This window comes from Nipponia nippon, unplaced genomic scaffold (assembly GCF_047370975.1).
Source record: "Nipponia nippon isolate SJK-2023a ecotype South Korea unplaced genomic scaffold, ASM4737097v1 scaffold_4, whole genome shotgun sequence".
In the NCBI taxonomy this organism is placed as follows: domain Eukaryota; kingdom Metazoa; phylum Chordata; class Aves; order Pelecaniformes; family Threskiornithidae; genus Nipponia; species Nipponia nippon.
Window position 1 is genome coordinate 88,342,900 of NW_028262358.1, and position 18,617 is coordinate 88,361,516.

The 18,617-nt window shown below is 40.6% G+C and overlaps 1 protein-coding gene across 1 annotated transcript in view; it reads left to right on the forward strand.

Annotated features, from left to right (window-relative positions):
- The window catches only part of ME1 (malic enzyme 1), a 190,768-nt gene extending 175,106 nt beyond the window's left edge, over positions 1–15,662 (forward strand). The window contains exons 11-14 of the mRNA XM_087777022.1: positions 2,862–3,004; positions 5,598–5,771; positions 12,957–13,055; positions 15,303–15,662. Of these exons, the coding sequence (XP_087633148.1) occupies positions 2,862–3,004; positions 5,598–5,771; positions 12,957–13,055; positions 15,303–15,461 (575 nt within the window). The 3' untranslated portion in view covers positions 15,462–15,662. The remainder of the gene's footprint in view (positions 1–2,861; positions 3,005–5,597; positions 5,772–12,956; positions 13,056–15,302) is intronic.
- Positions 15,663–18,617: the final 2,955 nt, after the last annotated feature.

Sequence of the window (18,617 nt, forward strand, 5' to 3'; positions counted from 1 at the left end):
ATTTTAAAGGGGGAATAATCCGGGTTGGTTTAAACAGCTGATGGAGAACATTATCACCTTCCTAAATGACTTCTGATTTAATGTGGATGGTATAATACAAATAACCTCAAACTCAGACTGACAAAACTGAGCTAAGCACATGTAAAGCTGTGCAAATATGAGCATGCTGTAGCTGAATCTTCTTTTCCCTCATATTTAGGTCCTTAGCCACCAGTCCTCTGTGCAGACCAAAACACAGATTTTACAAAGACTTTTTCTGTTATAAAAGCTCAGGATTTGGGATCTCAGTAAAGGATTGCTCAGCTCTCTGCAGTTTGGTTATTATATTTCAGTGACAGTTTCAGGAATGAACTGCAAGTACTCTTAAATCATTTTTTTAATATGTAAGACTTGAAAATTTATCTAGCTGGCGAGTAAAATCATTCATCAGATGCTGGGAAATCTCAAATGCCACAGTGAAAATTATCTTACATTTTAAGAGCTACCTTTTCGACTATGCTTAGACCACATGGTCCTTGTTCAGTAAAATCTGCTTTTGACAATGATCGTGAATGAGGCAAATAAAGCCTATCTTTTTCTATGCTCCATAAAGATATGACTGCAAGACAGAGACCAAGTAGTCTAGAGAATTTATTTAGTAGAATACAAGGCTGAAAAAGCTAGTGGAACAGAAGAATAGATTGAATGATCTGTGATATTTATCTAGATAAAGGCATGTGGATGCTTAGGGAATGTTTGCTGTCATGAAATATGGATGTTCACTGTGTGTCCTTTTTATATATAAATCCATGCAGCGCTTTCCCTCAAGGTCATTTTCTCCTATCCATACTGCATAATGAAAGCTCTTCCAACAGAAACAGCAATGAAAATTAATATTGGGGTTTTTTTGATTTGGAGGACTACTCATTCAGTGTCTTCCCTTGGGCAGTAGCAGTCATGGGGAAATATGTTGATACTCCTTCTTCCGATGTTTCACTTAACTCTGTCTCAGCAAATTCTCATATACATTTCATCGCCTGCGATGGGTCAAGGAAAAGCCTTAGTTTAGCTTGACCAAATATAAGAAATTGCAATTTTGAAACGTAAAAACGAAAAAGAAATAGTCAGTGAGATTGTTTGGAGCGTTTTGTTTTAACTTTATATCTGAAGATAGTTGTCTTTCTTATTATTAGCTACCCAGAAGCAGTTTTAGAAGACATTAAACATTTGCCAACTGCAGACTTAACCAGAAACTAAGGTGTATAACAGGTTCTTCTACAAGTGGGTCAAAATCATGACTGCCGTAACTGTTCATCAAACATACAGTGGCCCCGCTGGTCTAGCAGAACTTTTGCATCTAAGCATCCTTGTCCATTCCTAGAAGGTGAAGTACAGAGAGCTCAGATTTGAAAAAAATAGTAGTATGTGACAGAAATGTTTGAGCAAGAAATGTTTAAACTTTGAGAGAAGTCACTGATTCACATCAATTGAGGAGTTGCCTCTTTTGTTACCAAAAGATCAGAATAAAGATTTGGCCAGATGCAAAACCAAATGGGTCTTAGACATTATTGGGCCCACATTAAGCACCTAAACAGCACCTAAAGAGCCTGTGGTAGGGTGCTTGAGCTTTCAGTAGACCTCTTGAGAAAGCTCAATTTAAAACAACTCAGGGAATTTCAGTGGGCCACCCACCTCTCCCTAATGAGGGCATAGGCTGGGCTTGAAGATGTCTCTGTGAGATGATACCATGTGTCGTGTAGAAGCAGTCAGAAAATACTCTGAGACACCTTTAAGAAATGTTAGTCCTGGGGCGTGTATGACCTTCTAGCCAGCTCCACGAGGTGAGGACCCCTTTCACCTCCCTCCAGGTACCTTGTGCTCTCCTCGGGCAGATGCCAAGCTGTCCTTTTAGAGTGGGCAATGTTGGGGTGCTCATTTGTGCCTGAGTGACGAAAGGGCAGAGTACTGAGGCAAGAGAGACCCTCTTCTGGCCCGGGTTTGAATCAGTTCCTGCTCCCCCAAGAGAGGGAACAACAGCTTTTTCCTGCTGCTGAAACTTGGATGCTGTGTGGAAAGCAGAGCAGGGAGCCAGGCACTGGGGGCTCTGAGCAAGGAGGAGGCTACCTGCTCTACAAGCCACGTGATAGGGGCCTCCCTGGACATAAAGACCCTGAGGTTTACTCCAAGGTCTGTTTATCTGTTTTTCACTGAAGGCATGGAGAGCAAGGACTTCATCCTTGGATTCCCAACTTGTGTAGGTTAGGCAGAAGTACAGGTGTATTGGCATCTCAAAAACATCACACACCCCCTTTTTTAGTTGTGAGTACAGTATGGAGAACAGAAGATCATCTCTGGTGGGATGAAAAGGGATGTATTAAAAAAAAATTGTTGCTGTCAGGGAAGCCTTAGGCTCAGAATTGGGATTATGCATCAGCTGAGACTGGAGACGACAGAATGATTAGCTGTAGAAGGCAGAGACTTTACTCGTCATGTCAGTAAAAAATGAAATCTGACACACTGGATCTGTTCCATGAGACTTTAGGAGACAGAGCTGTACCTTTCTACTTACTGGACTTACCTGCAGGTTAGGTGATACATTTCTATTTTATATAAAGGGACTGAGAAAAGTGAAGTGAGAAATTCACCAAACCGTACAGGGGTGAATAGGTTCTGCCTTACGTTAGGGATAAGGCTGAAGTTTCACTGTTGCAAAATCTTTTATACAAAACTTTATTTTAACCACATGTTAGAAAAAAGGTTGAACTCCATTTTAAAGAGGGAGGTATGCAGTAAAAGCAGCGCTGTTCTTTTAAAAATGACATGGATGTCTTACCTTGAACTGATTGCATTTGTCTGCTTATGTGTGTGTTTTTCTTCTTTAGGAGTTGCTGCAATTGGTGGTGCTTTTACTAAACAAATTCTTCAGGATATGGCTGCTTTAAACAAACGTCCCATTATTTTTGCTCTCAGCAATCCTACCAGCAAAGCAGAATGCACTGCTGAGCAGTGCTACACATATACAAGGGTAACCAAACATTAACATCTCTCCAGTATACGTAGTGAAAAGTAAATCTGAAATTAAATTTAAAATGAGAGGAAGACAGAGGGTGGAGTAGCAAGTACTAATCATGTCTCTGGGCGTAGGTAAAATGAGATGAATTAAGGAACAGGCTTTTCAGATTTTATCAAGACTATTTCACTGAAGTTAATACATGCTTGCACCCTCATAAAAACATTTAATAGCTTTTATTGGTGTCAGGCAAGACTTGTAGTCCTTATTATAACCGAAGCATCAGTAACCATCAATCATTAAAGCCTTACGCCTGTTTTTGAACTGTACCAGTTTGTGTAATATATACACACGGTGGCATGTTTTTAATTTGAGATTTTATAAATACTCTTCAGGGTAAGAAAATACTTCAATATAGGAAATGGAATCTTTAAAATAATTCTTTATTAAGAACTGGGATAATTGACTCCTTTTACAAAGATTTCTATTATGGAAACAGAGGTGAGAATTAAGAGAACTGTGCTTGCTTATTTATTATTATATTATAGAAGTGCTAATAAACATGTTAGCCTGTAATTCAGTCTAGAATTTGAAATGTATGAGTACTTGACTATATGTGTTTCAGAGTTAATTGTGTTTGGATTTCTTGTCAAATACAGGGCAGTTTGAATGGCAGTTTCACAGTGTTTAAAAGACAAATTTAGCATGCCCATTCCCCACTGCTCAGTACACAATTACAGCGCAATGCAAAAGCCAGGGAAGCGGCCTACATGAAGGGTTGGTTATAGTGGGTAACGACATCTGGTAGGCAGAGCAAAAGGCGCACTGAAGTATTTGATCTGTCACCAAAACGTATAATAAGCCGGCCACGATAATACTCCATGACACCAAACCAAACAGAATATTCTTCTGAAGAGCTGAATAGCAACAGTGGCATATTTTAAAATGTATGTTCCCAGGTCTCTAAAATAGGCATAGATATTTCTGATACAAAGCGCCTCTGAAGCATTTAACAGTGACATTTGTCACTTCAGCAGTGCTAGGATAAATAAAGGCTGGCTTTTCTTCCCCACCTAAATTTAATGCTTAAATTCAAGGGTGCTCCCTCCCCACCCAGGCAAGAGCCAGGGGCCTTTGGGCTGCGGACGTAGAGCCTGTGCAGTGTCACTCCCCTCATTAGTCCAAAACTGCATTGCCTGCTGTAGAAATTACTTCTCTCTCCCTGTGTATCAGGAATGATCTGGGGAGAACCTGGATAGTAGTGCTGCGGGTGAGTCACCTCTGAGGTGCCTCTTCTGCCACCCTTGAACGGCACTTGATGGTGCCAGCATCTGCTCCCATCGGGGTGTTCCTCATCCCAGGGGAACAGTGAGACTCCATCAGACTTGCAGCTCCCTTACAGCCCATCTCTTGGTACTCCAGTGGTATCACAACGCTGAACGTGCATGCTACTGAATGACACCAGGCCTAATATTCCTGGTAGCTAATGTTAAGCCGTTAGCAACATGAGCCCTGTTGCCACACCTGGGCCACCCCACAGGCTTCTGTTCCTCCCCGCAGCTGCCTGATGTGTGCCAGTGTGGACCTACGCCTGTGTCTGGGTCCCAGGAAGACATTTAGAGGTCTCATGTGAACTACAACATAAAATGAGTTAGAGCCAGTTCTCTTGTCCTCGGGACAAGTGATATGGTATAACTTGTATCTGTACAGCTAAATTCTCGAATTCCCCAAACCAGGCTCGCTCTTCCATACTGCCTGCTGGGACCAGTCTGTGCATGGTGGCTGGGCCCTGGTGGCAACAGTGCTGCTTGGCACTACCCAAAAATCTGCTGGGAAGCATCCTAGTGATTTATCAGTACTGGATGATCACATGCTGGTGCCTGAGTTGGTGCCCTCACCCTGTTCAGTATATTACAATGAGGGCAGCCACAGAGTCCCAGAAGAGGAGGTGCCATCACCAACTTGTGCTATACGTTACACTGTGGGATGATGTTTCTGGGACAGAGCTTGCACCTCTGTCATTCTGTTGAGCTGTGGAGTGGGCACAAGGGCCTGAAGAGGGGAGACTGGGAGGAACAGAGAGCTCTGCCTGTCCCCACAGCTCCTCAGAAATTGCCACATCCAAGAGTGCAACATTTAGTGGCCTTAGTGTCATTTTTGTGGATGATCTGCTGTTGGGAAAAAATCCAGCAGCATCAGGTAACCCATTGTTACCATGACAGTATTGTCCACTTCGAGTTTTACAGCTCCAGGCGTATACCTTCTTCCCATGTACCCTTCTTCTGGCAGGGACACACAAAGTCAATAAGGAGTGCTGGCTTTCACTTTCTGCTCCTCTAAACTGTGCTGATAGTTCTTACTTGAATTAAGGCGGCTGTTACTCTCTAACATCACGTAGTCACAGAGAATTGCCAGTGATCGCTAGGATCAGCATCCTGATGCTCTTGAGACATATTCAGTTAAGTAGCTCTAACACCCTCTCAGAAAAAAATATTAAATAGATGTAACCCAGCTTCCACAGTGGTAGATTTTTAAAAGGATGTGTGAAATACTTCAACAGCATCCTTGCAACTAATGTGCTTTCTTTGGCTTTCTTGTTACAATTTAGGGATGTGGCATTTTTGCCAGTGGAAGTCCCTTTGATCCTGTCACTCTTCCAAGCGGACAAACTCTCTATCCTGGACAGGGTAACAATTCCTATGTGTTCCCAGGAGTTGCCCTTGGCGTTATTTCATGTGGACTGAAACATATTGGCGAGGACGTGTTCCTCACAACTGCTGAGGTATTGTATTAAAAAAATATTTAAATTCCTTAATTTAGTAACTTGGTAATAATGAACAATTAAACCAAAATAGTTAAACATTATCTTTTCAATTGGAAAAATAGTGCTTTCTGTGTAAGGTCTTTATTAGCCAGGTATGTTGTTTTTTTGTAAATTGTATTTGGACAAGTTATTTTTAAAAAGTTAATACTTGGTCCTAAGGTCATCTGACATAAACTTCACCTTCTGTTGGCAAGGATAAAAGAGAAAGACTTCAATACTGTATTAGCTATTATCACAGGTGAATGCACATGTGTACCGTTTGCATACGCGTGCACACAGGTTTGATTTTAGATTGAAAGGAACTATATTTTGATGTTGGTAGCTTTGGGGTGACTTTTGTGGGTGTTTTGCTTGCAACAAATATTTGTATTTATTTCAGCTTTTTGCTATTTTTGAGTAGAGCTGTTGGCATCATTTTTTGTGGACCTCCCTTGTTAACAGCTCGTGAAAGTGCTCCATTGCCTTGTGGTTCCTTGCACCACAGTTTGACATAATTGCCGTGTTATTCTTCCCATTTTCTTTCTTATCCTTTTCTGCACGGGTTCTTTTCTTTCTTCAGGCAATTTTTTATGATCTTTGATCTGACGTTATCCAACATGTGATCTCTCCTCCTTTATCTCCACTCAGTGGGCAAGAGATGAACAGAGAGCAAACGCTTTTGGTTCTAGGAGTCATTTGCCACCTACTTCCAGTGATTGTTCAAAATCTGACATCCACTGTCTTACAGTAGGACATCATAAATACACGGGATTGTACGTTAAACATGTATGGGTGAAGAATCTGGCCTTTATTATTTTAGAATCCCTTAAAATAAAGTACCAGCAGTGGTTGAAATCAAATGCTTAACACAGGGGGTTTTGTAATTTTTTTTTACCAAATAAGTTGTCAATCTTTCTGTAGCTGTTTCTCACTGAAGAAAATTATAACTTTCTGTGCTTTTCTGGGTCCAGCATCTTTGCTCCTCATCCACTATAGCGTCATAGCACCCTTACCACTCCTTCCTCTGACCCTTTCCATCACACCCCCTTCCTGCCCTGTCCTGGAGTTCCTGTCTTCTCCGTTGCCTCTGTTGGTTCTGCTCTTGGCTGGTACCAAGAGCAACATAATGAGCTTTACAGGACTCAGCTTCCTTCTGTTGAGTGATGTGATAGGCAGTGATGCTCAAGCTCCTGGCTGCTCTGCTCCCAGGAATGCTCAAGCTCAATGCAAGTGCTTCCAAGCTCATCCTGCTCAGCGAGAGCCCACGCTCAATACAGACAGTGATTAGAAAGCCCTAAGCAGTGCATGATGGTCTGACCATGTCCATGCAAAGTCATGAAAAGCCTGATGCTTTTTGGTTTTTTTTAAAGGGTATGGAAATAAGGAAGAAAGCTAGCCTCAGTTTACCAAGTTAACTCTAATTAACCCTGATGCACTTCAGTTGTAATTTCTACCCAGTCCAGTTCATATAAATTACAATCCACAGAACTTCATGAAAGTGCAGCGTCCTAATCTTCAAAGAAGCTGTGCAAGCACTCTTGGAAATACATGGGTGGTGTAGGTGGCACACAGAGGAAGCCTCAAAGCAATGCAATTAGCAACTATTATGGAACAATAGGGAAAAAAAAAAAAAAAGAAGAAAAAAAAGTTGCCCCAATTAGGAGAAGTGAGAATGCCTGACTCAACTCCTGCAGCTTCTCTGAGGGATATTGCATTCCAGGATTCTTGCTCCTTGTGTCATCTTCATCAATTAAAGAGAACAAAATGGCCCTTCACTATCACTTGGAGGCAACTGATAGGCAATGTGATCCTATGACTGGCAGTATGTGATATGAAACTTTCTTAAAGGGTCAGCACTTGCATGCTGCCCTTGCTGGATTTCTGAAGGTTTTTTTAAGGTGCGTACTACGGCATCTTTAAAAAAGTTTGCCAGCAGCTTGCCCTCTATAAGAAAGATACTCACAATTTCCATCTTTAAAATTAGTAAAAAGCCCAGACTGTCTCCACTGGCTTTAACCATCTTAGGAGGGCAATGATCCATCTCGTAAATCTTTGGATAATTATATCCTCCCTTTAAGTCCTTCCCTGTAATTTCAGTTGGATACGGTGATCCTCACTTGCTGGTCTAAACTGCTGTGTTAAACAGTTGTCTTATTTCATTCTAGAAGTTGCTTCATTTTGGTTTGGGTCAAATGGTTCCTATATATAAAGTGCTGATGGATGAAAGGTGACACATACGTGGATTGAACAATGTTTCAAGTGGCAGCCTACTAAGTCAGAAAAAAATCTTTTCCGAATAAGGAAACTTAAGAAAACAAAGAATCATAACAGTCAGGAAAGTAAAATAGTATCAGAAATGGCGAGGAAGCTTTTAAAGTCTCTCTTGAGGCAGAGATTCTCTCCTGACTCTTCTTTTTTGGTAAAGGTTTTGCTACGTCATTGCCATTCTCTGGTAAAATCCCTAGAAAAGTTTGACATGTAAAAATGTATTTTTTTTTCTTGCATAGAAAGTCTCTGTTGGAGACAGATCAAAGATCAATGGATAGCTACTCACCTTGGGGCTGGAGCGAAGAGCAGTCACGTCTGGTCTCCCTGCTGGTGCAGGAGGCGGTGCGTGACTGGGGCTTGGGTGACCTACAGCCGGTTACTGAGCAAGGCGACAGCTGATGGATTTCAGAGGAGTCTTTGCCAGAAGAGGTGTCAGGGGTGTGAAGGCCGGGAGGGCTGCGTAGGCCCTTAGCTGAAATTACAGTACAAAGCAAAGGCGAAAGTGCTTGTTGTTTTGTTTTCTTTGCTTTTTTAATGGAAGGATAAAATCAAAATAGTTTCATGTGGGTTTTAGAATAGTGGTTAGTATTCTCCATTTGAAATAGAAGCACCCAAGATGCTGCAAAATTTAAAGCACCAAACCCATGCATTTTAGAAAGAGGGACCTTCTCAGATTGCAGCTGTAGCTTACCTGAAAAAAGAAAGTATAAAAAATAAGCAGCCCAGGCTCATGCCTGCACCTCCTGTCTTCTTGCTTTGCCACCTCTCCAATTAAATCTGATAAAAGTCACAAACAGCTTATTGTAACTACAACAAATTCTACTTTCAGTGTTCTTTTCTTCCTGCCAAGTAAAATAGAATGTAACTTTGATTTTGGACGATAAATCTAAGGTCCTGCAAGCTGTAATACCTCTTAATTGCAGGCAATTGCTCTGTGATGACAAGGGACATTACCTATTCTTCTAAGTCCTACTAAACACAACAGAAGGGACAGAGAATTATGAACTAATGAAATATTCTTGGCATGTGTGACCTACAGTTAAGTTACTCCACAAATAATCCTGTTAAATCCTTTCATTATAGAGAATACGTCCTCCAAAAGCCAAGATGCCCCCACTTGCTTTATGCCATTTCTCCTGTCTTGGCTGCCTTTCATTTAGGTTCTGCAATAAGGCTTAGCTAATTTCTGCCTTAAAAACTTGAATTAATTAAAATTTATACCAAAAACAGCCATGAAAATAGCCATGCTGGGTTGGACCTAAGATCCAAACAGATCAGTATCTGCCTGTGAAAGTAATCAGTATCTGAAGCTGAGGAAAAGAGGAAAATACAGAGTGATCCTTCCGCTTCTCAGCTTCTGGCAGCCTGTAGTATATGGCCTTCCTGTGCTGGAAGTTTTATCCCTGTATGGATTTCTCTTTCATAAATGAGCCTAGTGGCTTTTTAAACATGTTTATACATCTGAACATCTTTTGGCAATCAGTGTCCCAATTTAATTATGAGTTCTGTGGAAAAAGAAACGCTCCTCTTATGATTTCCTGCTGTCTGATGATTGGGGTTCCCTATAGTGCCATGAGAAATGTTCACCTTCAGTTCTCTTTTGTATTTTCTTTCAGTCTTCTCTTTTTTTCTCCCAAGTCTATTTTATTATTTTTTGTCTCCTTGTACAAAAAATAACCTTTTTGATCATCCTTGTTATTCTTTATATCCTTCATGGTTCTATCCCATTCTTCTTTGAAGTAGGTGGAGCAAAAATGGACACTGTTTAAAGCGACGTTACATTATGGATTTATACATTGGTATAATTATATTTTCTGTGTCACCTCTTATTTTCTTAATAATTCCAAATGTTGATCCATCATTTTTCCCCCTGCCACTGAACTGATGTTCTCAAGGAGTGTATTTCAGAGACCATGTGAAGAAGGTGTCATTCTCTTTGAAAATGCTTGTTTCTGTGGTTTTGCATCAGTACATCAGTTTTGCAGGAGTACATCAGAAGGAATAGCATGACATCTATACACTTAAGCTTGCTACCTCGCCCACTTCGAGCACTGCCCAAATGCTTTGTGGCTTGCTTTCTAGCAACCCCACCACAAACCAGAAGTACTCTACTCCTGAACCTTTTTTTTTGCAGTGATGCATTACACTAACAGCAACTTGCTGTTGATTTCTTCAGATTTCATCTTTCCTGCAGAGCCCCATTAAGCTGTTAGTGGCAGAAATCTCATGTTGTAAGCTCCTCTTTACACATTCAGCTGCACATCTTGTTTTATCAAAGGGCTGCGTATCATTTTTAAATAACCTAGTTGCTAGTATGGAAAGCAAAACCTAGATTTTACGTTGTCATAGCTCCCCCTAGTGGGTCTTTATCTCTGCTGTATTTCTCAATATCAGATTAAAATGTCAACAAATAATTTTCCTTTACTCGTTACACTCAACAAGAGTATTAACCTCTTGTTGCTCCTGTTAGCATTTCCACTCCGAATGGAAAAACTTACTGCAGCTACCAGCATGCTGGGTAGAGCGCAGAAGAGAACATTGTTTCTCTTTGAACCTGGAGTTACTGTAGTGTTTGCTTTTTAATTCAAACTGTTTACCTACTTCTGCCAGAAAGGGTGAATTGCTGATAGCCAGGCATCTCTTCTGATGCAGTCCTACTTGTTTGCAAGCAACGTACACAAGGTCCTATTTCCCACGTGCAACAGGAACGGTAGGAAGCAGTCTGTGCTCTGTTTCAAGTATCTTCCTAATATGTTCCCTCAAAAGCACACTTCTTGCTCTCTCTTTGGGCTATGTTATCAGTTTCATTTCACAGTGTTTCCTGGACCTCCCTGGTGTTTTCAGAACCTCTTGATGGGTCATACACGGCTCCATCAGACGCTGTCCAGAGCAGAGTTTTCCTTCCACCCACAGAGGACCCCTCCAGGTCACATCACGCAGTAGTATCCCCGCACTCCTAGCTCAGTCAGTGATTTGGTTCTCACCTTTTGTTATCTAAGCTGTAATTGCACAAAAATGTATCATTTTTCCTGATGGGAACACTAAGGGTGCCTCTATATTACTCTTCTGTTTTGCATCGGAACGGTCTTCAGGAGCATGTCTCCCTGGTGTCCCTACATACTCCACCCTGGTCCACAGTGTGGCAGGGTCTTGGGAGGAGAGGGTGACTGGTTTCCTTTGGGATGAAAGTAAACGGAAGGATACACTCCAGGAGCAAGCCTAATGTACTAAATATCAATGGAAACTGCTTATAAACTGTAACAGGTTTAAAAAGTATGAGCTTGCACTGTACAAAGAACCTCCTTTCCTTGTGACCGTTAGATGTTCCTGGCTGTTCAAAGGGCAGGTGACATCCCCTCCCCAGAGTCATTGCCTTTCTGTCCCAAAGCAAGATAGAGAAACTTGAAATTTGGATTCTGCTGGTGCAAATCTCTCTTAATGTTTTTTAACAATTTGTTTTGAGAATTGTAGTAGAGAATGTTAGTGAAGGTAGCTATTAAAAACTGCATAAATCAGACCATTTTTAATATATGAATTTTGTGCTTAGTTTGCTTACAAGATATTTAGATTTGGTTCTAACTAGCAGCTCCCTAGAAGGTACAAAGGTGGGCAGTTAAAGAAATGAAACCTTCAAGCCCACCAAAGAGATTACAAAGTAGAAGACAGGTTAGCGAACTGGCATCAGCTGATTCTCAGGCTCAGCAAATCCCAATCTGGATCACCCTGAAAGGCTATTTTCAGATCCCCAACTGACAAACAAATTTTAGCTAACGATAGCAGAAATATCATTAGACCCAACAGCAGCCCCCAGGACCCTTTGCTTCTTAAAAGGTATCTGTTGCAGGAATAGAGGAAGTTCATGAAGTAAGCCCACGAACAGACAGGGCAAGCAGTGTCTCTCCTTGCTCTGTGGAGAATGTCCTCACACCTCATGGTAATAGAAGGCTTTTCATATGGCCGATAAGTAAATGGTGAAAAACAGCTTCTCCAGCTTGCTATGCTTTCCTGATCTGTTCATTGCTGGAGATGACAACAAAACATTTCCAGTCTTGCTAGGAAGGCCAAGCAAGAATATTCAGGCCATAGACGAGATGCTCCTCTCAGACGTGCATGAGAACTTCTGTATCGTTCCTTGTTTCCCCTGGTCAGTCTGGAGAAAAATCAAGCAAAGAGCAAAATCATTTCTTTAGTTACTTGGTATGGTTGAAATGACAAACACACTGCAGCCTTCCAGTGGAGCGGACAGACTTTTTCTAGCAGCACTGGTTTTTCTGTCCCAGCAAGCCAGAATTTAGCATTAGACCTTCTATTTCTAAATCTGACTGCAGTGACCAGCAGGGCTTTAAAAGACCCTGGATAATCTTACCTTTGTTTTACTTTGTTCTGTGGTTGACGATACTTACTTTTCTGATCTCATACAGGCTGGATGTGTGAGCTGGACCCACAACAAACCTGCTCAGCCACCAGTAATTTTATTCAAAGCGTTTTACACTTAAGGGTTTCAGCTCTGTTCTCTGTGCAGGATGACTTGACAACTGTCAGAATAACAGGTGCTTCTTTAATTTTAGAAGTCTTTGACCCAACTACAATGGATGGCAGGAATTTATATCTCACAGGGAACTATTTGCTAGTTTATGTGTGTCATGGACTTATTCAAGACTGGAATAAGTCTTACTGTCTGAGTGAGAAACGGGCATAACTCCCTACATTTCTAGGTCTTGGGTAGTTACTCCAAATGATAAGGCTGGTTGTAAAAAAACACTGCCTAGGTGGATTAAGCAGTATCTGTGTGATTTGCCAAAGCAGAACCATTTCTTTGCTTAAGACTAGATCGCTGTCTAATAAAGCTACACCTGCATCTGCATTTCAAGTTAAACGTGTCTGCTTTCTTTCTAGGTAATAGCTCAGCAAGTTTCAGAGGAGAATTTACAGGAAGGTCGTCTGTACCCTCCGTTAGTCACTATTCAGGACGTGTCGCTGAAAATTGCTGTGAGGGTAAGTCATTCCAGTCTTCTGTGGCTTATTGTCTTCCCACGCTCTCTACATAATTGAGCATTTGGTTTGATCAACTAACACGCCTTCACACAAGTTGCAGTTGGTTTACGTCAATCAATCTTGGACAAGCAGCTGTTTCAAAATTAAATCTGAATTCATAAATGGAAATTTAATCCAAATACAAGAAGAAAAGATATGGAACTATAGCAAGTGTTTATGTCTGTAGAGCCCAAACTGTACTGTCCACCGGTGAGGAGCAGGTCCCCAGGCTTACAGCCACACGAGCTGCACAGCTGAAGGCTTTTGGCCCTTCATGATTATCAGTTGCCTGTCAAGAGAGTAAATGTCACCCTACGTCCAGGCACGATTCCCTTTTGTTCCCATCCTTGCTCTGGCCTAGCAAAATAACTAACTACAGGGGGTGCTTTTTGTTTATGGCTCAGGTTTAGGTCGGAGGTTGTTCGGTTGGTTGATTTTTCCTGGCAAATACAGAGCTGATGCAAATGGATTTTCAGTAATTGACCTAAACCTGCAGTTTCCCAAAAAACCTGGCTGCCCTGGAGGGAAGCAGAGGAAGCTTTCAAATAATGTATTTACCCCAGTTTCTCCCTCATTCTTTTTGGTTTTTGTTTTTTGGTTTGGTTTGGTTTGGTTTGGTTTGGTTTGGTTTGGTTTGGTTTGGTTTGTTTTTTCCCCCCAGCATTTTTAGGAGGTTATTTTGCTGGTCTTCTGTGACCTTTTTTGCTCCAATTATTGTTTTCTCTCTTAGTCCTCTTCCTGTGAATAATTCCACTTACTGCATATTCTGTTGAAAGACTAACAAGGAGCCCTCATGCATGAAACAGTTCCCCTAGTTTCACTCATTCTGTATATTAAAAAAAAAAAGAAAGTCCTTCTTGCAGTTCATGTCATCTTAGGCGAGTAATGACTCTGTTCTGTAGATGTCAAAATGTTACCTAGATTCCTCAGGTGAAATCAAAGTGCGTTTGGCAGAAACACAGTCACGGAAACTCCTCCTCTACTTGCGTCGGTGTTATATAAAATACAAAATGGGAAAACATTACCAAACAATTCTTTCTGCCTGTTCTCTGTTGAAACTTTATTCCTGCAAATACCTATTCTGGCCTATATGGCCCAAGAGGTTTAGCAATGGCCTCTGCCTTTTCCAGGTGAGGAATACTCTCAAAATTTTTTGGAATACCAAACGTGAGCTATAAATTCAGACCTCATTCAACCATTATAATTACACGCACAGACCTGCAGATGAACTCTTACATAAACACCCGAAGTGCTTCTCAGTCAAATCAGGTTGGGCTTCAGATTAATCCTAGAAAGGAAGTCTAAATATGGTAACTCTTCCACGTAAGGTCTCAGCTTCTCACGGAGCTAAAACATTTATGTTTTAAAGGGAGAGCTAAGGAGAGCGGGAAGCAGACCGTCTTCCTTTTATTCAGCGTAGGAGCATTTGTCTGTTTGCCAAGTACAGTTTGAAGCAGACCTTTCCAAAGAGTGCTGCTGCGTAAAACCGGTCCGTCAAACTTCCTCCATTTCATAGATGAATGTCCAGTCAAAAAATACACATTTCTCCCCCAGGTGTTCTTCAGATGTGAGAGGCTGCTTTGATGTGTTGAGTGGGCTCCAACCCCTTCTAAACTGTGTTTGTGTTGCAGTTATGATTGCGATGCATAATTGATTCACTTAGGCATGGTCTGGGTGAGGACAAAGCAAGCAAATATTTGTACTTCCCTCAAACAGCTCTAGAATTGAACCTGTGCACTGTGTAGGACTGATTTTTTATCATGAGTTTACCTTTAAGAAATACATTATCAAACTGTGACAAATAATGAACTTCTCTAATGCACAGGAGCTTTGAACAAATCACACTTCTCTTCCAGTGATGCAAAAGCAGAAATTGTATCTCAGGGCTTGGGGTTTGTGAAATATTTTATCCGCCGTGCACAATAAAAGTGAAGATATTCCTGGACACGCAGGAGCACTGTATTTGTAACAGCAAAGACACGTAATCCTGTTCAAAAGTAGCATGCGTCACAGTCACTTAAACGCAAACATCATCCTGTTCCTAGTCTTATTCTCTGTATACTTGCCTGGATCCAGTGTGCATATAGGTGACTGTCAGCGCTGGAGAAGACCAAGTCTTATCTTGATTTTTGAACTAATTGATACTTCCTGTTAAAAGTACTCAAATAGTTTATCAGCACTAATGAGGATTTTAATGCATCTTTCCAGATCGCAGAAGAAGCCTACAGGAACAACACTGCCTCCACCTATCCTCAGCCCAAGGACCTCGAAGCCTTCATCCGCTCTCAGGTTTACAGTACCGATTATAGCAGCTTTGTGGCTGACTCCTACACCTGGCCTGAAGAAGCCATGAAAGTGAAACTGTAAATATTTAATGAAGAATGAACAAACTAGCAGCATTTAAAAAGCATTAAAATATTCAGAACGTTTCTGTCTAGGAAGCCTAAGAAGAGCTAATTTTTTAAGATGCAGAAAACTTTTTCTAAATTGTAATATGTGGTTAGAAACTCAGATTAAGAAATCATATTAATTATACATGAGAAAATAAAAATTAATCTGAGAAATATATTTGTGTTGTTTGAGGTTTTTTTATTATTATTTTACTTGAGATATCCTACACTATAGCTTGACAGATCTTTTTGTTATCAAAATAAGGGGTTGTACCTTGAGTTCAAAGTTTTGTCACAAATGTCAATGAGAACTTAAGCAGATAAATGGTACCATGGAAAATTGAGAGACACATACGATGACTGTTAATCCATTACCGGTCACAATGTAATTTGCATAAATTGTCATGCTATTATTCAAAAATAATAATAACAAAAACCAAATCCACTTTAAAGAACAGTAAGTTTAGAATATTTTCCTCCAAAGAAAAGCTTTATTGGTCACTCCTGCGTGGAGTAAGGAAGATTTTGTAACGAGAACTGAACCTTTTCTGCAGAACTGCAGAACCTTTTCTTTACATCTAATTAGAATACTTTAATGTTACTTAGCTGAAGTCCTGTAAATGATTAAAGATTTCATTCCCCCAGCGAGACAACTGCTGTTTTGATCCCCTGTAATTGTTTGGCCTAAAGTTCATGGAAGTGCTTGGACTCCCCGCTCTTGACAAAAAGGGAGTATCAAAATGCTATGAATAGGCTTCTTTCTGACTAAGTATTTTCTTACAAACATCAGCCATCTGGCTAGTAGTAGGGCTTTTATGTATTAAACCTAATGAATTCCTGTAGTATTTGAGGCCAATGTGTTTTTAAACACACATCATATGTGATAAAAGTATTATTCTTTGTAACAAGCTTCCAAATCACCCAGCTGAGGTCTGCTAGATGAATAATTATTATGGGGGGGAAACAAACACATTTTATTAATTCTTTGGTATTTACTGAATATTTCTCTCGCTTGCTACTATTTGAATGCTCCGGTTAGCTCACTTTCTTCAGTGTGGTCTTTAAAATAGTTTTTACAACTGAATTGATAACTCAGCATGCTGAGTAAGGGCATCTACACACTGATTGCAACTCAAGAGACCTTACTTTTTTTTTACCCTTTCTCATCTGTCAACCAGTTATGAAAAGTGATACCCGGCAGCGACCCGTATTCTTCTGCAAAAACAGTGATTCCCTCTGCAAAGCGCAACGGAAGCATCCAGGGATGCTGCTCATGACCTGCATTATTCTGGATTCATAATTAGCATTTCCAGAAGTAAAAGTCATGAGTCTGTGGTTTTCCTTAGGAGGATACACGATTGGATTGTACTATCAGCAGTTTCCTCCTTTAGAAAAAAATGAACAAATCTTGTGCTCAGAATAAAGCTTTAGACAGCTCTAACTCCTAGACTTTCTGACCTACAACCAGCGCTGCCTTTCCCATTTCCTTCTGGTTGAAATCTCACGGATAAGGCCTATTTCTAAACTGGTTTGTTTTGCTACTTCAAAGGAAAAAGTTTATCATTTGGCAACTTCCCAACAGGACTGAATACAAATTGTTTTATCGTTTCTGAGTCATGATCATGTGGAATCTGTGCTCATACATCAATGTTCTAAAAAAACCCAAAGAATTATTAGTTGTTACAGAATTAGCACTCTAAGAAAAATGTAATATACTTTCTGGACAGTTCCGGAAACAAAAGGTACTTCAACATTTTTTCTGGTATCATGCTATAAAGGTATCTCTGCAGAACCAAAAATGAATTTTATTTGTCCAGCTCCTCAGTTCTGCCACAGCTGCAGACTGCAGGTCCTGGATTCACAAAGCGGTGAGGCGCTCTCTCCCTCACTGCGTAATAGGAACCTATAAACCTTTTTTGCCTTACTGTGCTTTTGGCCAAAGTTATGATCACACATACAATATACTTACCACAGTGAAGGAATGTACGTTAATCAATCATCATTCTGAGCAACGAGAAATGCTGCCATCCTCTGTATTTCGATATATTGCTATTATGAAAGAAGTAGTAAAACACCTCCTTGTGTTTTATTTGAAATAAGTATCTGTTAATTTTTTAGTCGTCAGCTGAGTGTACTGAAGAACGGTCTTTATACAGCTGCTGTCAAAACGGCCTGGTTTTTAGATTTGAACAGCCAAACCTCTACAGCTCAGCAGTAAGCCTGCTTTTTTTGCTCAGTACCAGTTTTCACAGTATGGTGCTCAGTGGCGAAGTGGAAGGCGGTAAGCTGGTGGTTCTTCAAGGCACAGCCACTGGGGACTTTTCAGTAGTAGTCTCTCCTACATAAGGTCCCTTCCAACCCAAACTATTCTATGATTCTGTGAGATTATATTGATGACATTTAAATCTGATAATCCATTATAAATTGGAAGACTGAATTGCAATTCACTATCTAAATACACAGTCAGCACACTACCCTGTAGGAAAGCGCTGTCTAATGAGCCATTAATATCATTTCCTATTACAAGCTACTGGAAAATTGTCTCTCAGTACTAATTTGACATAGAAAAGATGGGTAAAGTTATACGTATTTTTATCTAACATATACTATATATATAGTTATTTTCATTTTTGTATTTTTACATGTATTTCCTTATGTAATGTAGGGGGAAAAAAGAGGAAACTAAACTTTTGTCTCATGTTAAACATTTACATTTCCAAGGTGCTTGGCCTAACAATGTAAATGTAAAATGCTATGAGTTGAGCAGCTGAAAAATTACTACTAACATAACTGGACCGTAATGAGATGGTCCATGACAATGGAAGAAGATTGCAAAAATGGTGGTATTGGCAATACAGGTATTACCCAAAGCACACAAGGGATGGGTCATGCGGGCTTCTTTCTCCCCCCCACCCCCTGTCCTTTATTTAAAAGCAAAACTTGGTCCTGTGGTTGGACACAAGCCTTTGCATTTCACAGATTAGTTGAATGAAGTGAGAGCAGATGCTTCGTGAAGCAGTAAAAGACATCGCATGCACTAATCCATGAACGTCGCAGTGAGATTTCCTTGAGCTGGGTGTGCTTTCGTATTGGAAACCACATTAATCTATGACTGCAGCCACTTTGGTATCCC